This window comes from Hippoglossus stenolepis, chromosome 12, assembly GCF_022539355.2.
Source record: "Hippoglossus stenolepis isolate QCI-W04-F060 chromosome 12, HSTE1.2, whole genome shotgun sequence".
Taxonomy (NCBI): Eukaryota; Metazoa; Chordata; class Actinopteri; order Pleuronectiformes; family Pleuronectidae; genus Hippoglossus; species Hippoglossus stenolepis.
The window spans coordinates 19,825,324-19,848,174 of NC_061494.1; the positions used below are offsets into that span (position 1 = coordinate 19,825,324).

Here is a 22,851-nt window from a genome sequence, read left to right on the forward strand (position 1 = left end):
ACCCAAGTCCTTTGAGGTTATCTTATAGCAGAGTTCTGTTCCCTCTGGTTCATTGCTACTAAATATAGGCTTCAGAACCATCTGTGAGAATGATTTTGTTCCCTTAATATCCCCATCAGCACTTTAAGCTGGCCGACAGAGACTTCTCCTCCAGCACTGACGCCCCCCCCCCAACTCCCCCAACCCAGATCCCTATTCATACCCCCAAACCTCAACCGCCGCCGCCTCCTCCTCCCATCTTGACACCAACTCTGCTGCCACCCTCAGCCCCGAGCCTCTGGACGATCTGCCATCTGAGTGCAGGTTGGGTTTTGCACTTCTCAGGACCTGGGTTCAGCCACAGGGTCACAGGCGCTGCGGGATTTGTAAACTTGCGATAAGAGATAAGCCCCCGGGGTCTCCTCTCGTCTGTTTGATATTTAGAAGCCTGCCTCTCCTCCGAGGATTACAACAAAATACCGGTGAGTGGATCTGCATCCCATCGACGTGCTTTGTTCTACTAAACAACCAACAGCTTGGATTTAACGTCTGGCTACTACAAGAATGGGAAGATGCAATAAAGACGTGCAGCATATTCTCCACGCAGTCCTAAATGTGTGGGTTGTAGCCTGAAAGAAATTACTGAAGACTTAACCAACTAATCAGAGCAGATTATTACTTTGCTTTTGATACGAATGCTTCTGATTCCACCAATAAATGGCTCAGTGAGTCACTTTGCTGCTTTTAGATTTTCTTAGGTCTTAAAGTGACCAAAGGAATGGGTGAATGTGCTGACCATCCCTCTCTGTGGGCGTTGCAGAGATTTTATATGGTGTCTCCAAACCATGATATGGGGGGGGGCGGCAAACCTGATCGCAAAGCGTCCCTGAGCTTGTAATTATTTAGGGAATTAAAAAAACGTGTGTCCAAAAACTCTCCGCAGCTGCTCCAGATCTCACTGGTGTTTTGAAAGACATTCCAACGTGACCTCGGCTTTGTTTTCTGGAGGTGCTCATTGTGTCCTTAAGGGTTGTGCTAAGTCCATTTGATAGTTGAATGACGCCATCACACGTCGCTAAAATGTCTTGGCTGGAAACGGCTTTCAAAAATAGCTGCGGGGGGGTTGAGTTTCAGCCAGGGGATGCGATGTGATGTGATGTCTTGTCGCTTGACTGTGAATTAAAGACGCTAAGGGGTTTATGTGCATGCAGAGAGATTAAAATCACATTAACACTTAAGGTAAGGTAAGAAGAAGATTCATATCTTAACACCAGGGAGGTTGTAAGAAATGTTGTCCCACAGTGACTCAAATCTCCACAGAGGAAAGTATTGCTCCCACTGTCTGTCGCCAGCTTGTTCTTATGAAGGCTGCAGATTGGGGAATATGATCAGATGATACGAATAATGCGACTTCAGAATGCTGAGGCCTTCACTCTTACTGCAGCAGAACAAACCCAGAGGTGCATCGATCACCACAGAGCGCCTCTGTTTATGTCGACTCAGTGTGTGTACAGACGCCAAACAAAACAGAAACATGCGTCAAGGAGCTATAGGTTTCCTTTAGGGCAGACATCTGTTTCGCTGGGCAATGTGGGTAATCCGAGGGCCCCGACCCTTGAACTTGAAAAACGAGCAGAGCCCCGTGCCGTCTGTTTGCATGTCACATTCAGATTCCGTGGATTCACTTTCACAGGCTGCTGATGACCGTCGGTGTTGACGCTGAAGAGTAATACAGAGAAGTTGGTTGAAATCTAAAACGAAAACACTCCTGTCACTTGATCCTTAGCGCAGATGATGTTTCCATTCCTTTGAAGAGGCAAATAAAGGTAGCATCATAGTTCAAGATGTTGCATTTAAAACATAATTTACTTATACTTTAACTTGTTTGCTTTCAATTTCTCCTTTTGCTTTGGTTTTAGAGAAAGACGTTCTCTCACATCACCTCCATCCCTGTTGAATATATGTTCGAAAAGTAAACGGTCAAATGTTTTAAAGTAGTTTTTGCTCTTTATGTTTGTGCCAACACCACCTTTTTTTCCCCTTTGCCTTCCAGTCATGCCTCTGGGAACACCTGCCCCACTATTCAAGCGGAAAAGGCTCTCCAAGATCATCACTGACCTCTCACACATCACTCAGGATGGTAAGTCAGACAGGAGCTGATGTAAAAATGAAATAACATTTTTCATGTGGTTGGGGTACCGTGCTCAACACAGCTTCTTTCAAGAATATACACATTCTTTGCACCTCTGCAGTAAAATCCAAAACAGCTAAATTAATTAAGCTTATTTGTAAATGTTTGAAACTCATGAAGAAATATTGTAGACATGCTAAAACAAGTAGTTTAAACATCTGTTATATTACCGTGTAGTCTTCGGGATATCATTTTGTTTTCTCGTTTTCAAATGTTGAATCCATGTGTTTGGATGCCCCTCACCTAGAGTATGAGTCGGAGCCGGAGGCCTCTGAGTTCGACCTGGGGACAAAGATCAGGAGTCCCAAAGACATCATGCTGGAGGAGCTCTCCCTGTTGAAGAACCGAGGCTCCAAGATGTTCAGGATGAGGCAGAAGAGGGTGGAGAAGTTCATCCACGAGAACAACCCCGACGTCTTCAGCAGTGAGTCGATGGTGAGAGCCTATAGTTCAAGGAGGAAGAAAAAAACAAATGACTATTCTGTAAACTGAAGGAAAGTTCCTTCTTAAAAGTTAATGATACCATGTGAATAATACACACAGAACTTCTACAGAGACAGCAGCTACAACGTTAAAACCTCTGAGAGGGGAAGTGAACATTGATTATCTCGTTACAGTGGCACCTGTCAGGGGGATGTATTAGGCAGCAAGTCAACAGCTATTTATGTTGGAAGGAGAAAATTGGCAATGTGAGCCTGTGGACGACTTTGGCCCAACTAAGGTTGATGAGCACATCCAAAACGACAGGTCTTGTCTTGTCTGTAGTTCCCAGTGTGCAGTGGTCAGTTCATATGAAAAAATTATCCAAAGGGGCACAAACGGTAAACTGGAGACAGGGTCATAGACGCCAAAGCCTTACTAATGCGTGTGGGAAGCATAGTCTGGTATGTGTGGTTTAATCCTGCAGAACAACTTCTGTTGCACAAGACCAGTTCTGCTGAGATCCCACAGGTCCTGACATTCATGTAGATGCTTCTTTGACATACGCTCTCTCCCTAAATGTTCTTGCAGACCAAGTATGGCAGCGATGTTTGCTAATGGCAGCAGCCTCTGTTAGCAGAATAATATTCCCTGCAAAAAACTGTTCAAGAATGGTTTGATGAACATGACAAAGAGTTCAAGGTGTTAACTTGGCCTCCGAATTCCTCAGGTCTCGATGCGATTCAGCATCTGAGTGGGGGGGCTGGAATAACTAGTCGATCCATAAAGGCTCAACCTTGCAGCTTATTGTACATAAAGGATCTGAGGCTAATTGGCTGATACCCTAGGACACCTCCTGAGGTCGTGTGGAGGCCATGCCATAATGAGACAGAGCTGTAGTGGTGGGTTGATGGAGAAATATGCTTGTCAGGTATAATGTCAACAGGCTGAAACAAGGTTAATGAGCACAGACAAATGAATGAGCCGTGTGGCACATGGTGGTTCATTTGGATCACATTTCTTTCAGGACAACCTCCAGACGTTGGTTCCCTCTATGGGGGGTGAGATCGGAAATGACATGATAACCGTCGGTGGGCATTTTCTGAGCAAGCAGACTGGACATGTGCACTATGGAGCGATTCAGACTGGAGGAGGACCCCCCGTGCCTCCTCCAAAGCCTGGAAGAAAACATGCAGGAGCTGGTGGAGCTGGAGGAGCAGGAGGTGCAGGAGGTGCAGGAGGTGCAGGAGGTGCAGGAGGTGGCGACCATGGGAAAGACGGAAAAGAAGTTGCTGTTGGGTGGTCTCCATTAAAAGGTTGGTTCCGCTCCCGTGGCCTTATTAAATATATATACTTACATAAAAACAACATATCCTCTGTGATGATTTGATTTATTTTTGACTGATTAAAACAATAAAGATTTAACTTTATCAAACATTGAAGGAACTAAAAGGAATAACCTGATATTCAGGAGAAATCGCTTATTCACTTTCTTGCTGAGAGTTAAGACGACAGTGTGTTAGAGATGTAAAGTATTATTTTGTGAACATTCAAAGTTGCTGGTCTGCGGATTGTTTTTTCACTTTTAGACACAACCAAGCTAATTGTTTCCCTTGTTTCCAGTCTTTATGCTAAGCTACGCTAACTGTCTGCTGGCTGTAACTTCAGGTTTATTGAACAGACATGAGTCCTATTGGTCCTCTTTTCTGACCCTTAACAATGATGATAACTTACTTACATAACTGAACCTCTAGCCTTGATGGTTCCTCCACAGGAGGTGGATGTGATGATGCAACCAAGATTACTCTGAAGGGGTACATGTCTCCATGGGAGAAGGCCATGAAGGGGGATGAGATTCTGATAGCCACTCTCAGGGCGGGAATGCCCGGCCCCACTGACCGAAAGGATCTGCGCAAGTACAAAAGCTTCAACAGGTACTTTCACCCAGACCGGACTTCGTAGATGCTTTTGTGACGAAGAGGAGCTTTAATATTCCTCTCACCTCTCTTTGCCAGGTTTGCCATGCCCTTCGGCGGCTTCGATAAGGCCAGCCAGTTTATGAAATTCCAGCTGCCAGAAGCCGAGGCGACCGAGCCTGAGCCCGCAGTGGTGTACCAACAAGAAATCGGAGGCCGGCCTTCCTTCAACCGCACTCCTATTGGCTGGGTGGGCAGCAGCGAGCCCAGCAGCATTCACATGGAGAACGATGCTGTGCCCTTCGATGGAGAGACCGAGGAGCTGTGAAAAGATATTCATACTGTGATAACACGCACTGTGCACACACGCAGGCATGAATGCATGCACACATGTTAGCATGCACACACATGATAGATGAGCTTACAGTTCACTGTTATACTGATGAATTTGAATCTCTCAATGTGGATCACTGAAAGCGTACAAGATGTATTTGGTTGTAGGGCAAAGAAACAAGTTTAGATCCTACAGGGAGATGAAACATCAAACGTCTATTTATTAAGTTAGCTAGTGGAGTCTAATAACTCCTTTAATTTGTCGGAAAAGTTTTTGTTCTCGGTGGGAAGTTGCAGATATTGTCGATGAGGAAAGAATGAATCATGTGTGAAGGATAGATTTATGCTATATTACTGTTGCGCAGGCTGTCTCTATGTCAACTTGTTACGATATTTGTTTTTACCCAGTGCCTCTTTTTGTCGTTAAGATTCTCTGATCTTTTGTTGGGCTATGAAAACGCTACAAACCTGTGGAATTCAGGATGCATACATAGTCAGTTGCTCATTCATCTATCAACCATTTCTCCACAATAAACCATTTAAAATTAATCATGTAACACTTTGAAAATAAACCATGTATCAATCCTCTTGCAGAGAGGTGCAGTGTCAGGAGAAATCACTGTTTGTGTGTGAAAATTCGTATTTAAATAAATGCCTGTACAACTTCCAGCCCTTGTTTTCACGATACGTGTGCAAAATTGTACATACTTTGCATGAAATGAAACACACTGATTTCATGACTCAATAGTGGTTAGAAAAATAACAAAAATAAAAATAAAAGAAGTTGCCTGGTGACCAGTAGTTCAGTCATTACATGCTTCATATCTTAGAAGTTGATTAGATGTTTTGGTGGCTCTTCCAAGGAGGTTATGTTTTTTGCGTGATTGCCAGCAGGATTACAACAAAACTACTAAACAGATTATCACAACATCTGGTGGAAGGATGTGTTAAACTCGGGTTAGGATTCGGATCAGCGGTGGATCCAGGAACTTCGTTTTTCACTTTCGTAACCATTGCGTTTTTTTTAAATATCTTCCTTGATTAAAAACATGTTCAGTGGACTTATATTTATGAGATTTTTTCCAAATAAAAATCTGGATCCCGTTAAATTATGGTTCCAGGACACTCGGGAGCCATAGTTGATCCTCAAAGTAATTATAGTTTAAAAACAGAATACTATAGTAATAAGTAAGTAGTTTTGAACATAGGTAAAATCGAATCACTTCCCACCTGTGACTAATTATATTATATTATATTATATTATGTACAGTCTAGGTCCAGATTTCCCTGACAGAGGCTGTGTAGCCACTCCGGCCCTGATGGGGGCGGTAGAGCAGAATGAAGCCAGTGAAGAAGGACTGAGTCCCATGGAAACCACCGTGTTGCTAAGATCCAAACACAGTCAGACAGACAACACTCCCATTGACAGTGACATGAACAACAGTCCGACATCAGCAGGTACCTCTACACCGTATTCCATCGGTTAGCTTAAGTGGCTAATGTTAGCTAACTCTCAACGCGCCGGTGTCGCCAGATTTGCGTCATAAAACCCTCATTTAACGTGGATTTGTTCACTTTTTTTTACAAAACTAATTTCGCCGAATTCACCATCAACAGTTTATATTCGATGTGAATCATTGAACGACTCGTTAAGTGTCACCGATTTACTTTGATACTGAAGCAAACTTAAAAACCCGATGATTCTCAGGCGAGTTCTGGAGCTACAAGCTGAGCGACCTTTTCCCAAGCGAGTTTATTTAAAGTTTACTATCGACGGACTTCAGAGATGAACTAATGGAAGTAAGTGTCGCTCACAGTGAATCTAACAATGTGTGTATTGTGTGTGTGAGCTCAGAGGCAGCTGTGGAGTATAGACTGGGATCTAGCGTTAAAGGGTTTTAAACTTAAAGTCTGTGGAATAATTAAAACATTTCGTAGGTGCGAACGATCATAACGGTATTAAAAAAGTTTTCCTAACCGGTCAAATCAATGAGAACCGATCAATCTTAGGTCCAACGTGTAGGATTCTGTGTATTTATCTGCATAAATGAAATATAGTATTAAATATTATGTTTTCATTAGTTTATAATCACCAGAAACTTAGTGGAGTTGGGTTTTCGTTACCTTAGAATGAGCTCTTTAAAGGTCCGGATGGGAGCAGGTTCTCTTCTTTTCAGTCCGCCATGTTCCAACTGAAAACCATTGTCATCTCAAAGTGAAGCCAAAACATCTTGTTCGCCCCCTTGTGGCTGGCTACAGTGCAGGTTCTAATCCCTGTAGACTGCTAAAGAGCGTTAATGGAAAGTTAGTCCCTGGATTAATTACTAAAGATTTCGCAGGTCTAAACGATGTTAATGGTACAAAAAAGTTACCCTACCTAACTCTACTTAGTTTCATGGGATTATTAACTAATGAAGACAATCTATATCCAATTTCTGCAGAGAAATACCGATGATCGAGTTCTCATTGATTTGACTGGCTAGGGAAACTTTTCTGTACCATTAAGATTGTTTACACCTACGAAATGTTGGCGCTACTCCAGGGACTAACTTTAAAAACCTTTAACGCTAGATTGCAGTTTTAAGTCACAAATTTGTGTTTCTGACTCGTTGGTTTTATTTAGTTATTTGATCAAATAAAAACCGGGGTGGAACATCATGATTTACAGCTGAGACAGACTAGCGATTGATCGAGCGCATGTAATGGCAGCACCTTGTACTTACCGCTGTTCCACACGGTGATCACTACTGCACAGACTCTGGCTTCATTTGTGTGTGTGTGTCTCAATCATTCTGTCTTATAGGTGCACTACAGCACAGTGATTTTACCTGATGACGTCTAAGTCAAAGGCCCAGTGGTCACCGCTGCCACGGACAGAGATCCTCGTGTACTGGGTGCTTTCCTTTGGCTCACACCTCTACTCCTTCTACCAACTGCACAGGTTCTCCAAAGGTAAAGGTGCATGGCCAGATACCAGTATGTCCGTTTAGTAGAATGAGATCAAATAATAAAGTTAATTCCTGTTTTGTATCTCAGAGCATGAAGCAGGGCTAGCAAGGGAATTCCAGCTGGAAAAAGGCCTACTTAAGGGTTTTAAAAGGGTAAGGCTCCTAATGTCGCATCTCACTGAAAATATTTAAACTGTTTGTGTCATAGAAACTAAAACGCTTCATGGTCTTTATTCATATACTTTTAAAATGTGGCCTTAACACACTCAACAGGCTTCAGGTGTGTTTTTAAAACTAGTTGTTTTGGTTCAGGACCCATCAGACTTTGAGTGGAGTTTCTGGACTGAATGGGCCAAGAAGTCTTTACTGTGGACTCTGACTGGTCATGGCATCTTATCCAGATTCACCTGCAGCTTTTACCCAAAGGTAGGAAGCAGCCGTGGAATACACTGTTGTTGTGTGAGATATTTCAATCCAACACATTATTCCTGTTTCTCTAACAGCTTAGGGTGCCAGCGCTCACGATATACGGCCTCATGGCAGCCAGCAGCGTGTTGGGGGTTAAAGGTGTGAGTGTGCTGCTGGTACATCTGGCTCTGACCTTCTCAGTGGCCCAACTGCGAAAGCCCGCTCTGTCGTGGGGATGTAACCTGCTGCTGCTCTGCACCCTTCACATCCAACCACTTCAAGAGATCCAGGTGGGTTGCAGTCAAAGGATGAAACCGATTAGTAAAAGAGCTTTTCAAAGTAAAGTTAATGCTCTTTGAAGTTGAATCGGTCACGTGGGCTGTACAGTCTGTTATTAAACCATGCAAACACAATGCATTTACAGCCACCATTCTTATTTGTGTAAGATCCACTTCACTCACACACTCACTCACAATCAGTTCCAAACTTGGAATATTTAAGACCATACTTAAATTGTTATGTAAATCTAGATTTAACCGTAGTTGCACACACACAACATACACAAGAACAAAGTCTGTCAAACTGCCTCATTTGATAGGTGTCCTATTTGCAATGAACACAAGAGGGCGCAAGATACTAAAGGGACGTGCAGGTCTATTATTCTCTGGCTGTAGAAGTTGAGTGGATTTTTTTGAAAACAATACAATCAAGCATATCATTTCTAGTGTTCCCTGATGATGAGAGGATGGGAAAGAGCTCATTACCTTCCTGTATGAATTTGGAGATGATCATATTTTCAGAATCAAGAATTTGCTGCAGCTACATGACAGTGAGATAAACCACAAATGAATTTTACTTAATATAAGACAATGAATTACAGCCCAAAGAATATTTTATTCAGATTTTAGAAACTTGCTTCCATTCATATCTACACTGGTTGCTTGTTATGGAAACTGGCTCTTAGTATTTCACCACTGTAAGGATGCTGTGATCTGTATCCTCCTCTAAAAACATCTTTTAACTGCACAGTGTGGACAATTCAAGTGTAGTGGCAGAGAGGTAACTATGTTCCAGTGGTTAGAGTAGAATTCAGAATGTGAAATAGACCTGACAGACCTGTGCATGGTTTACAAACACTGCCTCTTCCCCTCCTGTGCTCTCACCACCCACACACATGCTGCAGCAGCAGCACACAACCGACTACCTGAGTTCAAGCACTACTTCGAAATCATCGATATATTCCCAACGCTGCCAAGCCGAGCTCATTAAAAGTTGTATCGAGGATATGTTCTTGAGTATTTGGAGGAAGTGAATCTAAATTTAGTGCCAAAGTGCCACTATTTATAGAAGGATTCCCCACAGATGTGGTAAAAATAATTGGCCTCCCCACTGTATTTCTCAGAGAGGCTGGTACGAAACTGAGGAGGAGTACTATCTGCTGCTCTTCAGCATTGCTGTCTGTGGTCTGCGCTTCATCAGCTTCAGCCTGGAGCACTGCTGGTGCCCCGCAGGCCGCGGGGGAGCCGTGCAGCTCTGCTGGCTGTTTTCATACACCTTCTATCATCCCCTTTTCTACAATGGACCCATCGTCACGTACAAAGACTACACCGAGCAGGTGAGAGTGACACAAAAATTGCCTCTTTTGTTTTTCGTCTGGAGAAGCTGATTGCTGCCTCTAAGTGGAGCTGATCTCAGGTCATGTTTTTTATAAACATAACAGACGACACACGAGTGGTGGGTTTTGTTTTCAAGAGGACAGATACTTGAATTTTCCACATTTAAAGAGAAACAGCTCCCAATTATTTGGTTTGTTGTTACTTTTATAAAACTTGTTCGAGGCTTGTTTTCACATCCCTCTTCTAGAGTTAAACGTAGAATATGTTACGCAGCAAAGGGTGATGAATAATTGTGATCCACTACGAGTGAACAATACAAACAATGGAAGGAAAGAACACCCGACTGGCTAGCAGAGTGTTTTTCCTTCGTCATACGCTGTTTGCTCCGGCAGTGACGCGCAAAGCCTCGGGTAAAGTGGATATGATGCAATTAAAAGGCGATAAAATGAAACGTGGGTTTGAGCATTGTTGTAAACGGATTGTGTGTAACATAGGTGAAGTTGTGTTTAGACAATTCAAATGAAGAATAGTTACATATCATCCCTGTAATGTATGTAAGTATGAAGTGTTGATTATTGTATTGCAGCCCTGTCGATGAAGATTCCGCCGGCAGCCCTTAGCAACATGCTCACTTTCTCCTCCTGCAGATGCAGAGACCTGCTGAGGAGAGCGACAGGGACGGATCTGCTTTGACTTACTTGGTGCTCAGATCCGGACGGATCGTACTGTGGTGGTGCGTCGCAGAATACATGATCCACGTTATGTACATGCACTCCATCCAGTCAAACGAGACCTACTTAGAAATGATTCCTCCTTGGGCCTTGGGTAGGTATTTAGACTGTGGGTATTTTTAGCTCTCATGCGCAGCACAACATTGAGCTCCAGCTTTAATGTTTCCCTGCCACTTCAGACACACACACACACACACACACACACACACACACACACACACACACACACACACACACACACACACACACACACACACACACACACACACACACACACACACACACACACACACACGATGTAGACTTTAAAAACATGTCTATCCCACAGGATTTGGTTTCAGATGTGCTGAAAACTGATTTACTCATTGCCTTTGATTCACGATTCAGTTTTTTACATGTGGGTAGATTTTATTTGTAGTTATTTTTTCATTAATCTGCTTTTAAAGCACCTTTATGTCTTTGAGAGTTTTGGGAGATTTATGTAATTTATTCAAATCGCTGCTGTGGCCTATAAATAGTTGGATATTTGTGTAAAACTCTTCTTCCTTGGCTTCACAGGCGGTCTGGCCTTGGCCCTCGTCCAGTTCTTCTATGTGAAGTATCTGGTGCTCTTCGGCCTTCCATCCATGCTCGCTACTTTGGATAAACTGGTTCCCCCAAAGCTTCCATCTTGTGTCAGCATCATGCACAGTTTCACAGGGATGTGGAGGTAAGATCATACAGTGGGACCCATCCCAGACGTAAAGTCTTACACCGACCTCGCAGACAGAATTCCTTAACACCTCGGTGGAAAAGCCAGAATTCCTGGAGTCCTTGAGGGAGAAGGTGCATTTATTGTGAAGTGCTTTGGCAATCAGATGCTGGGCACAGTGAATTGTCTCATCTTCTGTTATTACTGGCAATCAGTCCAATAGGTCACCTCTGCACCAGGAACATTATATCTTTCTTTCAGACTCAAAGATAAAATGGTTTGTTTGTAGGGACTGATTCTGAAGCCTTTCGCTTTTTAACAGCTTTGTTGCAGCATTTCGACAACGAATCGAATCAGGAATCAAATGAAAACATGTCTGCATGTTAAAACTACTAAAATCAAAATGTCCACCACAACAACTGTGTGTGAGGTTTAAATGAGATCCTACAATTCCCAGTCCATGAGTATAGCACATAGTCCAACATAATATCAGAAAACAGGAACATTTCTTCACTGTTGGTTTATTTTGGGTTTGTTCTCACCTCATATTTCTTTGACACTCACCTGCACAAAAAGTGGACATTATGAAATTGAATGTCAAGATGATTTAAAACACTTTAAAAACACAGTAATAGACGATGCTTGGTTTACACTGAAGGGGTCACGATTGCTCAAGTTAGTGCACACGTACATTGCAGTGTTTGTTACACAAGGATAAAGAACCTTAATCAGCAAGACCCCAAATATAAAACAAGTTGCCAGCAACACTTCAGCATATTCAGGTGTTTACAACAACAAGAGTGTCATTTGTGTTTGCTGGTTAGTGCTGTGGTCCTCCAGGATGCACATCACTTCTGGACAGAGAAAAATACTCACATTATGCTCTCAGCTTCCAGTTTATTAGGTACACCCAGTGAAAGCTAGTGCAGTCCTACAATAAACCCTGCATTCATGAAGATGATTATATATGTTTGTCTTTCAGCTGTATGATAATTTTGCAGGCGGTAGTTTGTGGTGCAGGTGTTTCTATTGTTCTGTCCATCTATTTCTATCCATGAGGGCAGGCCTAGTAACAGAAACATCCGTCTGTATAATGCAAAACAGATAAACAGCACCACAAACTGCAGCCTTCAGAATTGATCATTTAATAATTGAATTTTTATTCACACAGCTCTAAGCAGTTTAACAAAGATCGATCATTATAACCTTTATGAAGGAAGGATTTATAGCCGGACTGTTGTATTAGACTGGATTAGATTCAGCTAGTTGTATCGAATTAAATGGCAAATTAGTTTATGAAAGTTTCAGTGGAAAATGTAATTAAATGGGATGGAATACAAACAGTGCATGATGGAACTAACAGGCTCCTGCACACTGTAAAGTTGAGGTGCAGCCCGTGGGTTTGGTTTGGCAGTGAAAACACGCTTCCTGTAGGCGAGCTCGGCCGACGTGCTGACGCTGATGCACTCCAATCCAGCCCGTGTGTGCTGAGCTGGCCGATGCTGACAACATTGATGGAATGCATAAAGCGGTCCATCGACATCATTGACCAAACCGTTCAGTTTTACAGCCTGAGGAGAAAAAAACAAAAAAACCTGGGTTTTCTAATCTTCTTAATGACAAAGAGCAATCACACAAACGCACACGCATCATACACACTCAGGCCCGGAGCTCAGGTGTGCTGTATTATGTAAATGACCTTTTTCTTTTTATTCCCAGGCACTTTGACGAGGGGCTGTATCGATGGCTCATCAGGTAAGAGCCACTTCACGAGCAGTGGACAGTCTAATTCAAATGTTAATGTGACAAAAAAATGGAAATGTTATCTAAATCAAATAATACCTCCTCTTATATGAAAAATGTCTGTCTGGATATATATCTAACTCCATATGTATTTATTTATATAGTTTTATATCTATAGAAATGGCCACTGTGGCTGATAAGGTAGACAGGGTGGTCCACTCACCAGAAGGTTGGTGGTTTGATCCTCAGCTCCTCCAGTCTGGATGCCATAGTGTCTTTGAGCAAGACACTGAACCCCCTGACGGCTGCTCAGACAATGTGTGAACAATGTGTGATGGAGAAAAAGGCTGTATGAATGTGTGTGTTTGTGTGTGTGAATGCGACTTGTATAAGACGGGAGTAGTACTATATAAATACAGTTCTATTTCCATATGTTTTATGTTATATGTTTGGAACAGAATTTGTTTATCTCTAATTTATTGCTCACTTTCCTGTGGGACATTGAAATTCTTTATTTGAAATAAAAGTTGCCATTTTTAGCTGCCTGGAGAATTTCTATTGAGGGAATTGTCAATTAAATGTATATATTCCAGGTCTTCTGTCTTCTGAAATCCTCTTTATGTCTTTGCTTGGTACAAGAGGTGCTAAGTTTGGGGAGTTGTATGTTACAAGTGGCCATTAAATATCTATTAATTTCTGTAGTTTTATTTCTATCTATAGATCAAGAGATCGGTATAGATTATAATATCTGGAATAGCACATGTAATCAAATTCTGTCCGTTATTTACTGCACACTTATTGTAAACAGCTCATTTCCTGTCGGGCATTGAATTTGTTGAATATTCTTTTTTTTAAAAAGGTGCCATTCTCCAGCTGCCTGCCCGCGTGTGTCCTCATAATGGACAAGGACGCCACATTTGCATGGCGGCTTTCTCATGATTATGAGGTTGCATGTTGTTGGTGAACAGTTCTTCTGTTGTGCTGCTGCTCCCGCACCCTGGAGAAATGCCTCCTTGTTTAATATGTGCATGTGTAATGGGAGCATTATGTGTCTGCTCACTTGTAGTTTGGACAACGCACGTTATTAGTTTGTCTGCTTTTAATGATGCACACTCGGCTGAATGCAGCCCATCGAGAGTTTATGGTCCACTTGCGAGACGTCAGTTGCTTTGTTGACGCAACGCTGCAGTTGCACGGTTGTCAGAGAATACTGTGATATTCTGAGAAAATGTTCCCTCGTCTTGGTTATTATTTGCTAATTAGTGCGTGCGTGTGTGTGTGTTCTGTTATTTGGCAGGTATGATGGTGTGCGTCTGTATCTGCCTTTCAAATCCTGAAGACGAGTTTAGAAGGAAACATGGCGTCCAAGTCGCTGCACGAAATTTGCCTAAAATCCCAGAATTTAAATTGCAAATGCAAGTTTCTATTTTAATCTGGGGCCCATTGGAAATTGTTTTCACCCGCTTAATGGTATCACTTGCAATTATCGTTCTGCAGATGCAAAATGACACCCGTGACACAATGCCCCGCCGTTCCTCCTCGTGAAAGAGCTTGTAAAGAGCTTTTAATGCAGTTCTGAAAATCTGTAGAAATTGTCTGAAGAGGGCTAGATGAGAGTGTAGGTGTTAAATGATGTGCTCCGCATGACTCACTGACACCCCGTCTCTCTGGGCAGATAAGTGGCTCATTCTTCACCATTCCATTACGCTTTTACTGCCTGTACACCACCACTGTGGCTCTCCGGTTCTCTGTGTCACACACATATGCTGCATATGAGGAGGAGCGTTTGATCCCGAATCCTGTGAAACGTTAGCTGTTCATAAATAAGTGGGGGCACGGATGCGGTCGAGTTGAGCAAGGTCAGCTTTCAGTTTTGGTTCAGTTTGGCCTTAAAGCAAGAAAACTCAAAGATCAAGTGAACCGTGTCTCTGTAAAAGCTCTGGAACCAACAATAATAGATAGTAGACCGTCTAAAGCTTCATGCATATATACATGCACATATTTCAAATTCTGTTTAATGCCACCGCATTGTTCTTTCTGTATTACATGTATACAATGTGGAAAAATTTATAAATTTATATGGCCTGAATAAAAAAGGGAAAGGAAAAGTTACACCAACAAGGACAAAAATCCATAGAAGATTCAATTGTCACACATTGTACATCATCCAAATAATCTATATTATTTTTTATCTTATAAAACTGAGAATCACACAGTTCATAATTCTCCTGTATGTCGGCCCCGCTCGCTGTACTCAGGTGTTGATTATTCAGGTTTTAATGTATATTCTGATTTACATCTGTTTGAAATCTATCTGCATCTAAATGATTCACACACATGGATAGATGCTCAGTATGTTTAGATATTCTCCTCTAACGCTGGTACCTCTCCATCTGTCTCTGCACCTACAGCACTTTCATCCTCTAACATGGCCAGGCTGCTGGCCACTCTATTTAAGGCTCTGAAAATGCTGGCTCATCTTTCAGGAACATTGATTAGCCACAGGGTGGCTGAGATAATTAGTTCCCAGCTCAGCAACATGAGATAGATTGTGATATGTTTGTTGCTAAGTGTGTCGGACTCATGTAGCATGTTGAGACTCCCGGTTCCTCAGGGACGGCCGAGCGTCTCACAATATCCAAGACAATTTCTCTTCATGACAGGAGCCACATTCTTTACTGATCACTGAGGGATATTATTCACATCAAGGGAATGAGTGTACAGCTGCAATTCTTTGTTATATAACACAGTGTAATCTTATTGTACAGCAGCAAAACAACATGCATGTGTTATGTGTTCGATATTGGAGAAAATATTGGAATTTCATACAGCTGTCAATGCTCAGCTAATGAGCCAAAATGCTGACATCAGCAACAAACAAACATCTGTCCACTGACAAATCCTGACAAAGAAAAGTGGGTAAAACGTGTCTTAAGGGTTTGGTTCAACTCCCAGGAACCTTTTTGGAATCATTAACCCACTTGCAGGATTATTAAAGCCAATTTGGCAGGATCCGTTTTCCCAGGAGCGCCTCTATTTTTGCCCTGGACGTCAGATTAATTAAAAATCAATGAACATGACCATTTCTATGACAGGAGTTCTTTGAAACCCATTGGTGCATAGTAGTGTCATTTCCAATCGTATGTAATTCAACATTTGCCGCTGCGATATTTTCCTGTCTTCTTTGTCTGCTTTTTAAAAAAAACTTGGATTGGTTATAATTTCCTCTAAACAGTCATAATGTTGTATTTATTCTGATAGCATATGTACTTATTTGTTTCATGTCATGTGCTCATGTTTCAGATACATCTATGTGCCTTTGGGAGGTGCACGACACGGCCCTCTGTCTAAAATCGTGTCCACTGGTCTCGCGTTTGGATTCGTCTGCGTGTGGCACGGGGGCCGGGACTACCTGCAGTACTGGGCCCTGATGAACTGGGCTGGAGTTCTGCTGGAGAACGGAGTCAAGTCGCTCTTTGCTTCGTCCTCTATTCACTCCATTGTTGTAAGTTTGAAACCCAAAGTATTTGCATCAGTACGGTGCAGCGACCTGAAAGAGATTAAAGTTGTATATCGATTTAATTCCCTGATCACTCGATTGATTCAGTTTAGATGTGTGGAAATAAATGGGTCATGTCATTTGATTAAAGGAGGGCTGTTGCCCAGAGCTGCTCCAGCATGTCCTGATAAGTGCTGTGTTCTGTCACATTGAATTTGGGATTGGAAATTACAAGATTGTATCGACACTAATGACATTATTGATTATGTTAATTGGTCCTGATAAATTTTCTGGGGAGCAAAGCAGTTCTCAGCATTAACACAGCTGCTTCATTATTGGAGTCTGAACACAGTGTAGAAACCAACAGGAACTACATCTTAATATTATAATACCACTTAAATCTTTGCGGCGTTATTCTTGAAATCTCTTGAATTCCCAAAATAATATATAATAATATATCATGATAAATTATGATGACTGTGTAATCATCCTAGTTTATGGTCACACAGGATGATTGTACTCTGATGTTTTTTTGTTTCTCAGACACAGGATTTAAATTCTCCTTCAATCTACCTATTTATTTATTTACTGATTTCCCAGGAGCAGTATTTCTCTGCAGCGATGAAAAGGCGCTCCATCGCTCTCCTCTCTGCCTTCTCCACTGCGATGCTCATCCTCTCTAATCTGGTGTTCCTTGGGGGGACACACGTTGGCAGAATCTTCTGGAAGCGTGTCGTCATTCAAGGTAAGTTGCCCTCCGAGGCGCTCACTCAATGGGATTCGTGTGCGCCTTCATTTTGTGGGATTGTTTCAACTGGCTCTCTCTAAATGAGTTACCAGTGTGGATCATCAGTCATTTAGCTGAATTGTGGGGCATCATAGATTTCTCCTCCAGTGATGGCAGCTAAATATAGTTTGTCTAAAGCAACAGAGAGGCTGTAAATAAAATCATAAAATATATTACCCTGATTAAAAATGCATCTCCATGCATCTGCACCGGGAAACTCTCCCTAATACCGAGACATCTGGTTGCTAAAGTAAGATGGCACATGATGAGTCGCCTGAGCTGCACTCAGATCAGTGTTGATACGTCATTTTATTCTTTATATCATTTATTATAAGGAACCGTCAACTGATGCTGAAATATAATGCATAGTTTACTTATATTAAAAGCAGCAATTATGGATTTTGTGGAAACACATAATCTCATTAAGTTGCTACTATTGTTATATGTTTGCATGTTCCTCTGCAGACACAGAGGAAATTTTTGTTTTTATTTGAAGTTGTGTCTCTGGCCCATTATTCAATCTCCCTGTTGCTGTGTCTTTGTCTTCACCGACTCCTGAGGGACATTTCTGGCTCTTGAGCTGCTAAATGCTCCACTACGGTCGCCAGCTAGTCGCTAACCTAATCCCTCTGCTGTTTGGTGATTGGCAGGTGGAGTTCATCAATTCTATTGTTTGTTGAAAATAGCTGCATCAGCACAGGGAGAAATCCTACCCATGACCATTAAAACATCCATAAAGATGATGCGGTCTTCGGTTGTTAGGCAGCAGACCATCACTCCCTAGTAATAATAATAAATAATATAATATATAATAATAAATCTCTTACTGAACGAGACTAAAACAGTAAAGTTGCTGGAAATTAAACAAAAACACTAGTCCTGTTTTTTCATTACTAATGTTGTATATTTGTGCTGCTTTAAATTAGACTAATATCACATCTCTTTCCTTGTGGTTTCCTTGAGGATTGTTTCTGCTGTGACCCCTGAGAAAAAGAGAAATAGTGTTATCTATAAAATCTGAACGCTGCAAAACCAAAGTTAGCTCCATTACGAGTTCAAGCAGCTGAAGAGTGATTCTGCCGCGGATCACGTAAACAGCCTCCAGCTTTTCTCTCTCGTTTGACTCTTGTAATTTCCTCCTAATGATCTGTTGTGAAATGTCTAAATTGGGCTTTTTGATGATGTTGTGGAGTCAGTTTAAAAACAGCAACTCTTAATATTTCATAATAAGAAAATTCTGTGTTCACTCCCTTCAAAATAAAGCTGCGATTCAGCTCCTCCGGACATTTAGCGTAACCTTTTCCGCCAGCCCCCCTATTAACAAGTGAGCCCATGAGAGACACAGTGTGTAGATGACGTCTCTCACACATGACGCAAGCGATACTGGAAAAGTCCAAAAGGATCTGATCTCAGGATGAAAATTGAGATTCAAGAACTTTTGGTGATAAGGGCCGGTGCTGGTGAAGCTGCTGAAAACAAAAACACCTGATTTCCACAGTGGAATTTGTACATTATGTCCAGCTGCTCTTTCCAGGCGCCACTCCTCGTCTGAACGCTCTGGGGATTTACCTGTTGTTGTGAAAAACATCTGACCCAGATTACTTCCTGCTTCATTTTACATATAATGTTGGAAAATGTCGAGACCCAATTTTCCAGAGTTCACGTCTGGAAACTGCTTTAAGATTTTAACTTGTTGCTCATCTCCCTCTTTCTGTTCTCGACAATCTGCCTTTAAACCGTCGCTGTGTTCTCTCTTCAGATGAGTATTTTCTCTTTAGATCTCTTTATGTGACAAATCTGAGCCTGAGCCGCCTGACAAAAACCATTCTCCAGTTGAGTCGTATAGTGACAGTAATCATTTGTTGGAAGCCTGGCAGGCTCGCAGCAAATGGTGCGTTAACATCATCCTCCGACACTCCTGACCCCTTTCACACACATAATACTGTAGACTCTGCGTAAATAACTTAAGAGAGACCTAAAAAAGAATAGCAGGGTGTTTGAAAAGACCATCTCTGCTGTGAATTATTCAGAGCGAGAAGCACAAACCAAACTGAGAATCTCAGTTTGCTTTTATGGTGATTCACTCGGACCATTAACGCACTAAAAATAGTGACTGGACTTGGCAGGGCGAGATTTAAATTGACCATTGAACAAACCACTTTCGTAATTTGTTCCGCTTTTAGTGACTTCTTGTGTTTTTTTGTACTTTTAAATTTAGATATAATGGATCCTCCAGAAAAGCCCGGAGCCGTTCCTGGTGTCTGTGCAGAAAAGCACCGAGGGGAAGTCGCGGTTCACTTCATTAACATGAAATCAATGCCTTTAAATCAGCCTGTCTGGGGGTTTTAGTGCAGGCAGCAGAGTAATTGCAATCTGACCTCCGGTGAAATGTATAAGAAGAAATACCTAATCACAGCCTGTGTCGACACTTGTGTTTATTGAGGATTTATAAAGTCTCTCCCATGCAGCCTGATAGTTCCAATGCAAGATCAGCTTCCAGTCACAGTGCTGACTTGTCTCAGTATTAATGGAATAACTTATCATCACATTAAATTGTAATGGCTGCAGTGAAATCAGGTTGAGTGTTGTGGACTCGGGACGTCCTGGGGTGAGAAGAAGAGACAAACGAGGGAAGAACAAGAGGAACCTGGATCTGGTTTTCTTCAAGTCCAGAGAAGTGGGGTCAGCTCACCTGTACAGTCTATGGTTCAGAGCTGCTTGGTCCCATCAGCGGTGGTGCACCCCCGTCATCGTCTGGTTTCCTAGTTCAGCGTTTTGTTGGTGACAGTTGGATCTTTAAAAACTCACAAAAGTGTAAAGGGAAAAAAAAAAGGTGTCTGAAGCTGTGGCAGTGTCTTGTTTTGTCGATGTGGGTAATGTTGAAAACTTAAGTAAGTTTCTGAAACTTTGAAGTAGCTTATGATTGACAATTGTCACAATTTGGCACAATTTTTTCTTCAAGTGACTAAAGAGCTTCTTCATTTTAAAAAAGCCGGCGTCTCCACATCTTAACATCTGCAGCTCCCGGTTTTCCAAACCTGAGCCTCATCATGTTGTTACAGCCTCACATCTTAAACACAAACACTCAATGGAAAACCAGTTTAAAGTCGAGGGAAAAGGACACCGAGAGGAATTACGACCCTCTTATCTTTTCTTAATGACCCTCTTATCTAATTTCAGTTGCAAAAATTAATTTAAAACTCGCGTTGTCTCAATTCTATTTGTGATCGATCGATACTTTTACTTTTATACGAGCTTAGAAAGTGCAGCTGATGATCTGCTGGGGTTCTCATTTCCACTCGGTTGGTTTGCTGACAGCAGAAGTTGGACGAGTTTTGCTGAGAGAGAATCTATTTCACACTGAGGGTGTTAATGAGATGCACATACCTGCAAAGACAAAACGCTGGGACGTCTTGGCTCGACGGCGCCGTTTGCCTTGAATGATGAATTTACCCGTCAGGAAATGCTAAATATTTCATACGTGTGCTTGAAAATGTTTCAAATAATGTCTCGTGTGATTTAAAGTAGCATTTATAATTCATTTAAATTGACTGGAAACATCATTAAGGCTTTTTTTTAAAGACAAATGCAAATGAAGAATAATGGACTTTAGCTTGCGGGAAAAATACTTACCATTAAAATATGTCTTTGGAAACCAGAGCCCAGGAAACCTTCCTCTTCTGCAGGCGGGAAACTGGAAGTACAGCTGAGCATGAAGCAGCCTGTGTGTGTCTGTGTGTGTGTGTCTGTGAATTACATTTTGACATGAATAGAAAAGAATAGACCATTCAACAGCATTGTGGGTGCAGGTGCAGGTTACGGAGATAATCTGGAGGCGAGCCAGTCGGGGACCGGGGGGGTGGGGGGTGCAGACAGCTGTTCTTACCTGCCTGCTCGGCCCTTTAAGGAGCAGCTATAAATAGAAAAACCATAACACAATACAGCAGAGAGCTGACCAAACGGTTCCTCTTTGTGTCTGTAGCTCCTGTGGAAGAACGCAAGGCTCTGTCCATGGCAGCCACCATTTAGCTTTAGGGTTTATTAAGAAAACTTAAACGAAATTATCAGAATTTTTGATATTTTGTCTAAATCTAAATATTCCCTGTTAACGGCCGTGTGAATCACTTCTCTTTCGATCTCAGGCTGGTCTACCATGGCCCCACCAATGCTCGCTTTCCTCTACTGCTTCGCTCACATTGGACTCGAGTGGACTTCTCACCCGCCATGAGTCACCTTGACTTTGAATCGCAGCGGGAGCGTCCGAGCTACCGGACAAACCAGAACGACCCGCTGAGTCCAGTGCCTCGCTCGCACCACCCGCACGTCTCTGTGGCGTCTCTGGCTCGTGGCCACGGAACCCGTCCAAACCTGGCTGAGGTGCAGCTGAGCAGCTGCTTCCCACAACCTGCAGGACCAAGAGAAAACCTGTCTGCTGGGACTCAAAGGATCAGTGTGGCTTCTCTCCAAGAGGAGGGTTTCCTGTAAATGTGATAATTAACTGTAAGAGAACGAGGGTGATGCTGTAAAATTCCGAGCAGTCGTTCAGATAAGTCACATCTTGGCTGTGTTGAGGCGCGTTTGAGCAAATGAGCTGCACTGATTCACTGTTATTCTGAGAAACAGTAAAGAAGAATATGAACCTGGAATCAGTCCTGGTTATATGACTCTGATAGGATATTGCTCAGTGGTGCAGTGACGTGGATAAATTCACGTTTACTGTCGTCCTGTAGTTCATCACAAACACTTGTGTATCCAGAGGCAGAGGAGACAGAACAGAGCAGCTGATCAGTGTCAGTCTTTCTCCGCAGGCGCTAATATTAGAATCTGTGTTGCTCAAAAGCTTCAGAGGGTTGAATTATCGCAGTTACAGAGGAAAGCACAGTTTTTGTAAACATTACAAGCTGTACTTTTGTTTTGCTAATGTGTTATAAATCAATTTGCTCCTTCAAATGTTGACTTGTGTTAAAAATAAACAAACTGTCCATGTTGATACTGTGAGTTCTTCTCAGCTCCATCGGAAAACATTCTCAGTGTCACTTTTCACGAGATAGGACGTTAGCAGTGTGCACCCTCTAATTTGAATTAATCAATAACTTGTTTAAGTTATTTTTATGCAAAATGTGCAGAATCCTTTCCAGGCAAATGTAATTTTCAAGTTTCTCTACTTTATGTGAACTGAACATCTTTTGGTTTCTGGACAAAACAAGATTGGATAATAAGAAATGTATTCTATCATTTCAAAGAGATAATAACCAGTGGATTGACCGATAACAATAATCTGGTTCAGACTGTTTATAGATATGAGGATCAGTTTATGGCCTGATGGGAGAAAAATCTTTCTAATTCTAATAAGTATTAACATCTGACCTTTAGATACAAGACATAATAATCTACCCTGTAAGAGACTGACTAGTTTGTCAGCTTTAAATAGTTAAACACAAGTTTTTGGAATTTTTTAGGAAGAAGCTTTAAAAAGCCAGTTTGTCTTTTGAGGTTAGAAAGTTATGTTGCAGAAATCATTTGATCCTCTTAATATTCAAGGTGCACAATAAGCTTCAGGTTGAATTTTCAGTCCGAGGTTCCATCGGG

General features: G+C 42.0%; 2 protein-coding genes across 3 annotated transcripts; both read left to right on the forward strand.

Annotated features, from left to right (window-relative positions):
* The first annotated feature begins 206 nt into the window (after positions 1 to 206).
* Positions 207 to 5,508, forward strand: myoz1a (myozenin 1a). Its single transcript, XM_035173537.2, has 6 exons — positions 207 to 461; positions 2,033 to 2,119; positions 2,418 to 2,605; positions 3,618 to 3,906; positions 4,365 to 4,524; positions 4,606 to 5,508. Exons 2-6 carry the CDS (start codon positions 2,035 to 2,037, stop codon positions 4,832 to 4,834), a joined length of 951 nt encoding a protein of 316 aa, XP_035029428.1. The 5' UTR covers positions 207 to 461; positions 2,033 to 2,034; the 3' UTR covers positions 4,835 to 5,508.
* A 137-nt stretch (positions 5,509 to 5,645) lies between these two features.
* On the forward strand, positions 5,646 to 22,252 carry hhat (hedgehog acyltransferase). Of its 2 annotated transcripts, XM_035173536.2 has the most exons (13): positions 5,646 to 6,297; positions 6,548 to 6,639; positions 7,643 to 7,791; positions 7,876 to 7,940; positions 8,100 to 8,213; positions 8,291 to 8,485; positions 9,598 to 9,810; positions 10,459 to 10,636; positions 11,101 to 11,251; positions 12,953 to 12,988; positions 16,280 to 16,481; positions 17,076 to 17,220; positions 21,405 to 22,252. In XM_035173536.2, exons 3-13 carry the CDS (start codon positions 7,671 to 7,673, stop codon positions 21,488 to 21,490), a joined length of 1,506 nt encoding a protein of 501 aa, XP_035029427.1. In that variant the 5' UTR covers positions 5,646 to 6,297; positions 6,548 to 6,639; positions 7,643 to 7,670; the 3' UTR covers positions 21,491 to 22,252. The 2 variants fall into 2 exon arrangements, with proteins under 2 accessions (XP_035029427.1, XP_035029426.1); XM_035173535.2 differs by lacking the exon at positions 6,548 to 6,639.
* The last annotated feature ends 599 nt before the right edge of the window (positions 22,253 to 22,851 follow it).

What these genes read in the sequence shown, in the direction of transcription:
- myoz1a (XM_035173537.2), top strand. Translation starts at nt 2,035, where the DNA reads ATGCCTCTGGGAACACCTGCCCCACTATTCAAGCGGAAAAGGCTCTCC. An exon ending in TCTTCAGCAGTGAGTCGATG is followed by an intron (nt 2,606 to 3,617) that starts GTGAGAGCCTAT and finishes CATTTCTTTCAG; the next exon opens with GACAACCTCCAGACGTTGGT. An exon ending in TGGGTGGTCTCCATTAAAAG is followed by an intron (nt 3,907 to 4,364) that starts GTTGGTTCCGCT and finishes GTTCCTCCACAG; the next exon opens with GAGGTGGATGTGATGATGCA.
- hhat (XM_035173536.2), top strand. Translation starts at nt 7,671, where the DNA reads ATGACGTCTAAGTCAAAGGCCCAGTGGTCACCGCTGCCACGGACAGAG. An exon ending in GATTCCTCCTTGGGCCTTGG is followed by an intron (nt 10,637 to 11,100) that starts GTAGGTATTTAG and finishes TTGGCTTCACAG; the next exon opens with GCGGTCTGGCCTTGGCCCTC. An exon ending in CTGTATCGATGGCTCATCAG is followed by an intron (nt 12,989 to 16,279) that starts GTAAGAGCCACT and finishes CTCATGTTTCAG; the next exon opens with ATACATCTATGTGCCTTTGG.